Here is a 6,000-nt window from a genome sequence, read left to right on the forward strand (position 1 = left end):
TTTCTGTTTGTTTGACAATGCATGTGTTCTGACGATACAAAATCCAAAATGCAGAGTAGAGCTGTCAATCTCCTGTTTTTCCTCCTATTGGAAATGGTAGTAATTACAATGTAAATTATTCAACAATGAGGTAAATATATTGAATGTTACTCCTTGAGTTAAGAAGGAGTTCAAACAAAGTTACTTCTTTAGTTAAAAAACATTAACTCTGTCATTGTCTACATGCATTTTACATGAACATATTAAAAAAAGAAGAAAAAAATCACTTGGATCTGTATGTTTCCAAGCTTAACCACTGAATGACTATTGAAGATGCAGCCAGAATAGATTTGTTGCATTGATATATGTCTTAGAAATGTTCTTACTTAGATGGTGATGGGGTAGAAAAATGAACTAGTGCTTTATGGGTGCTTCAGTTAATGTCTCCTCAGCACATATTTCCAGTGGGCGAAAGAAAGCATAGAGTGACAAAGCCATTTTGGGGAGGAGATTTTAATCAGTCCAGTGTTGATTTCTATATCTTAAAAAAAAAGGAGGGGGGTGCAAAGTGAGGAGGAGGAGGAAGGCTTGTAATGGTCACTCTAAGGTCGGTGTGTTACATAGGGTGGCCACTGACATCCGCAGAATACAGTACATCCCTTTGGTGAGGGGACAGAGGAAACCACTCGTCCCCTTGACCAATCAGCAGCAAGTGGTGGGGCTAGCAAAAAAGGCCAACTCCCTCCCTGGCTGGCTCAGAACCCTGCTCCTCCTGGCTGTGCACCACCCTACCTCTAGGCACAGCCAATAGAATCATGAGGAGAAATGATTGACATGTATTTCCATCAATGAACTGAAAAACAGGATATTTTGCAGTCTATTCCTCATTTAGAAATGGACAGGGGACAAAGGGTTTAAAAACAGGACCAATGGCCACCCTAGCGTTACATCAAAAAATGCATCATCCCACTGAAGTCAGTGAGACTTTGCATATTGCATCTCTCTCTAGGTTTGGGACCTGAGAGCGCGCACGCGTGTGTGTGTGTGTACAGTGGGATGATGCATATATATACACTGTAGGCATACAAAATGGTATGCAGAAATTGGGATAAAGTGACTTTACATTGTTGATTACAACACAAGTAAGCAGGGCATGAAAGGAAGGTGTTAGGATGAGAGGGGAAATGAGAAAGGAATTACCGTATATCATGTTATTTAGTTGCTTGTTTTATTTATTTATTTACGTATTTATTTGTGAATGTTTTAAAATGTTTGTTCCATTTTTTAAAAAGTGTAGCTGTGTTGTGTGAGCAAGTAGTTGGCAGAATGTCAAGAAAAATGGAATTCAACAATAGACTGTAAAAGGGTGAAGGGGGTTGCCTGGTGTTATAGGATCAGGGAAGTCCTTCCAGACAGACAGCATATGATGTACATTGCATTTATATTGCAGGAAGAAAAGCTATTATGTAATAAGTCTGGTCTTTCCAAGTTAGAATCACTCAAGCAGGTGCTGTTCAGACTTTCCTGTATAAATGGATAAACAATCTGATAAGACCCCAAAGCAAATATTTGAGAATAAATATTTACATAATAAATATTCCAAAAACTGTGAAGTTGGTGATTTTGTAATGCATGTGCATATGTGTTTGTGTATCTGTCTTTGTGTATTTAAGTTAAAAAATAAGTGGTAAGAAAATGATAATTTTACTAATATGTCTAAATGTATTTTCAAAATGCGATAACCTATGTCCACATGACTTAACAATTTAATACTTTAATGTGTATTACAGTTGGCATGTAGTACTCATTTGAAATCCATGGAGAGCAATGCTATAAACCCTGATTTATTACTTATGCCACTTACTATGGGGTTTTGAGAGACCAGTTCAAGTGACAATAATATTTGCTTCCCACCCCCCAAAAAAGTGCATTTAATTTACAGTAGAATAAGGTTTTTAGTTTTTGTTTTTAAGTAAGAAAATACATCATGCAGATGGAGAGGAGGTTAACCTTTTTATATTAATTTTAAATTGTGTTGTAATGCACAATTTGTCTGCTTCATGCTACAGATTATTAATGACAAATTATTTCTGATTAATTTATGAGTAAAAAATCATACAGACTCTTTTCTATATATAAACCCTGAAAAAAATACAAAAGTAAAAACTAAAATCAGACAGATGATTAGATTGAGCAAAGTTGATTTTACATATATTAGTTTTGCAAACAAATTTATGGTCACCAAAGTATTCTCTTTGTTTGAGGTATTTCAGGATTCTTCCTTTGCACAGAACTGAAATGCATTATTTGGTCTTGGAGCAGAAGGTTGCTACCCTTCTTTATCCAAAGTACTCTGCTCTAAGAGAATCTCCACTTACTTGTGCTGGAGTGAAGTTTGCAGTCAATGTAATGAGGGGTGTCAGAATCCTGTCTGTAGAGTTTGAGTATAGAATCCAGCATACTGTTCAGAAGTTATTACATTATTTTCCTTTTTTTTCTTTTTCAGTCACCATTTCAACAAGTACCTTCTTTGATGGCTTACTGGTAACAGGACTCTACACATCTACCAGTGTTCAGGCTTCCCAAAGTATTGGTGGTTCTAGCGCTTTTGGATTTGGTAAGCTGCATGTAATTAATAAATCTAGAATTATATTGGATCTGATTCAACATATGCAACCCAAGGTAACAAACACTTAGCTGGGAAGGGATGTTAACAAGAGCATAATTTATTTTAATGCATTATTTTAAGGAATTGGGATACTATCCAAAGGAGTCAATGACTTCCATGAGCTTTAGGTCAGGTCCTTAAACTGTAAAGTAATCAGCAAAACCAGTTATACTCTATCCTATAGCTAGTAACTGGAAAGTATCTGTTCCAAAAGCACAGCTCTGCACAAAACTGCATGTATTTCACAAGAGACCAATACCTACAAGCATGGCAAAGAAGAAACCAGATTCTCACATACATGACACTGTTAAGAGTGCAGGAAACCTTACTGGATACAGTCTACTTGTAGAAACTTAGATCCTCTAGAGAGGAAATGAAATCTCTCTGACAGTTTTGTAACCACATGTGTAACTTACATAGATCATGTATCAAACATGCATGTTAAATGTATGTTGCAGAGGCTGGAAAGACAAAGTTAGGAAAAGTTAGATTTACAGTTGCCTACAACAGAAAAAGCATGTGTGTCCATCTTACAGACTGAATGAATCACAGAAGTAGGGCTAGAAGGGACCTCAGTAGGTCCAACCCCCTTACTGAGGCAGGAACATCCCTATCCAAACTATCCTATACAAATCAATAATCTAACCTGGTGGTGGGCAAAATATGACCTGCGGGCTGGATCCTGCCTACAGAGGGACTCTGTCCATCCTGCAGCGGGCCCCTCAGTCCCGCCTGGCCCATATACTGTCCAGCCCATGGCGTGTGCTGCAGCCCCGAGGCTTGCAGTGTGGCTGGGGCAGCTCTGCAGCTGGACTGCATTTCTAGGCAGCACAGGCAGTGGCAGCTCCTCCTGGCTGCCACCAACACTGACCTCAGCCCCATAGTATTGGCAGGGACTTGTGTGCACAGCCCCAACCCTGGCCCATCCCATGCCTGCTCTGGACTCACCCCAGCTGGAGCAGACCTGCTCCAGACCAACAAGAATCCACATGGATGGTCGTGACCCCAGCCCATCCCATGCCTGCTGTGGACCCGCTGCCCACGCTAAGCAGTGGCAGCGGTGGCGGCAGCTGGGCAGAAGCTGCTGCTAGGTGTAGGTGAAAAGTGGCCCATCCCACTTACTGCTGCTGTGCCCTTCTTGCTGCAGTTGCCAAGAGCCTATACCCAGGCTGCCCTGAGGCTCCTCCCCACTGCCACTGCTGCCCCACTGGGTGGCCCAGAGGTGGGGGTGATGGCAGTAGAAAGGAGCCACAGGCCAGCCCAGGCACAGGCTCTGGGTGGCTGCAGCAAAAAAGGGCCTGGCAACAGTGAAGGGGAGGGGTTGCTTTTCCCCCACAACTACCAGCAGCTTCTGCCCAGCTACCACTGTTGCTGCCTCTGCTCAGTGTGGACAGGCAGTCCACAGCAGGCATGGGGCAGGCCAGGGTTGGGGCTGTGCACACGGGTTCCTGGAGCTGGTCTGCTCTGACCGGGGCAAGTCTGGACTGGGTGCAGGGTGGGCCAGGGGCAGGACTGAGGCTGTACACTTAGCTGCTGCTGGGCACTGGTGGTGGTAGCGGGGAGGAGTCTAAGGCCTCATGGGCTCTGGGCAGCTGTGGGGGGTGGAGGAGGTGCTGTCTGGCCTGCAACAGCTCCCCAGAACTGCCTGTGTGGCCCACAGGCCCAAATAATGGCCCATCCCTGGTCTAACCTCTTAATAAATTAGTAACGCAGTCAGTTCTGACACAGCATAAGACATAACATCCTAACCTGTAACAAGTAAAGCAAGAGGTTCTGTTGGAAGAAATGGCATGTAACCATATAATATTAAAGACAGTACTATAATGCATGCATACAATGGGACACAATTAATGTTGCAGAGGTAAGCATGATCCCAGTGTTTGATCTTCAGGTGCTTTATTTTAAACCCTAAATGGTATTCTCTTTAATGTAACTTTTATGTTATTTCTTGTTTTTAAGGCAAAAATATTATATGCATCTTGAACAACTTTTCTCCACTGTGTACTGACCCTGAAACTTAGCACTGTCATAAATGGTCAGGTTGATATTAGAGGAGGGATGAGCTGCTTGTGTCATGTGCTGAGCACATAGGTGTATCCTGTGGGCCCATAGTTATCATGACAGGGCTCTGTCTCTGTTTCATCTCAGCCCACAAATATGAGGGGGTCCTTGCCTCTTGGTACCTTCTGACCAGAGATATCTATGGCCTGAGGGCTGGATCCAGCCCATGGAGCCATGTTGTATGGCCCATGAAGGTTGTAGAGGGTCTTAAAATTTGGGGCTAGGGCATGCCACTGGAATGCAAGATACAAAGCCGCGCTGGAGACCTTGAGACTGCCACAGCCACCTGCACCCCTGCCATGTGTGCATCATGGAAAGGGTGGGTTTGATGCCCTTGTAGAAAAAAGGATGGGCTGCTGGTTCAGTCTGAGGAAAAGCCTTAAAGAGGAAGTCTAATTCTGCTGTCTTTACCCTCTCCCACATCCTCTCTAAGTAGGAGGAGCCACTGTCTATCTAGATCACTGGTTGGACTAACTGAAACCTGGTGGGACCCTACTCACGATTGGGCAATAGGCATTGAGGGATAGTGGGGGAAAAAAGGGAGGAGGGGTGCTGCTGTCTATGTTAAAGAACAATATACATCCTCTATAATCAGGATGGGATTATAGAGGAGGAGGGCCAAACTGAGGTACTGTGGGTCAGGGTACAAGGGGGTTGGGGAGAAAGGGACGTGGTAGTGGGGGTCTACTATAGACCTCCACACCAGGAGGATGAGCTAGACCTGGAATTATCCAGACAGCTCTCAGAGCCATATGGTCAAGAGATATGGTTGTCACGGGTGACCTAAACTACCCTGACATCTGCTGGGAGGAGCAGTCAGACAAATCTAACCACTCACAGAGGTTATTAACCTGCATACGGGACCTCCACCTAGCACAGGAGGTATATGATCCCACTTGCTGGACTTGGCGTTAGCTACAGGGGATGACCTCTTGGGGAATCTGCAGGTACAAGGATTGAATTCAGTATCTGGCGAAGGGTGGGTAAACTAGCCAGCAGGGCTGAAGTGCTAGACTTCAGAAAGGCTAATTTCAATGTGCTCAGGAGATGTAATTAGTGAGGTGTTAAACCTCGAGAGCATTGGTGAACTGGGGGCCGAGGGAGGGTGGTCGTTTCTCAAGGGAGCAATCCAGGAGGTCCTGGGCCTTGAATGGGAGAGTCCCTGTTCCCTCGAGCACTGCCGGGGGTAACAAGGAATAACGGCCATAAGCTGACAGAGCAGATTCAGGCTAGGAAGCAGTGCTGGCTCCTACCTTGGGGGTCTTCAAAAGGAGGCTAGACAGCCACCTAAC

General features: G+C 44.2%; 1 protein-coding gene across 1 annotated transcript in view; it reads left to right on the plus strand.

The window, feature by feature from the left end:
* RELN (reelin) overlaps positions 1-6,000 on the plus strand; it is a gene marked incomplete at its 5' end in the record, with an annotated part of 668,605 nt that overhangs the window by 91,019 nt on the left and 571,586 nt on the right. Inside the window, one exon of the mRNA XM_019509331.1 lies at positions 2,486-2,596. Coding sequence (XP_019364876.1) covers positions 2,486-2,596 — 111 coding nt within the window. The remainder of the gene's footprint in view (positions 1-2,485; positions 2,597-6,000) is intronic.

This window comes from Gavialis gangeticus, unplaced genomic scaffold, assembly GCF_001723915.1.
Source record: "Gavialis gangeticus isolate Ggan-Ray unplaced genomic scaffold, GavGan_comp1, whole genome shotgun sequence".
Lineage (NCBI taxonomy): Eukaryota > Metazoa > Chordata > Crocodylia > Gavialidae > Gavialis > Gavialis gangeticus.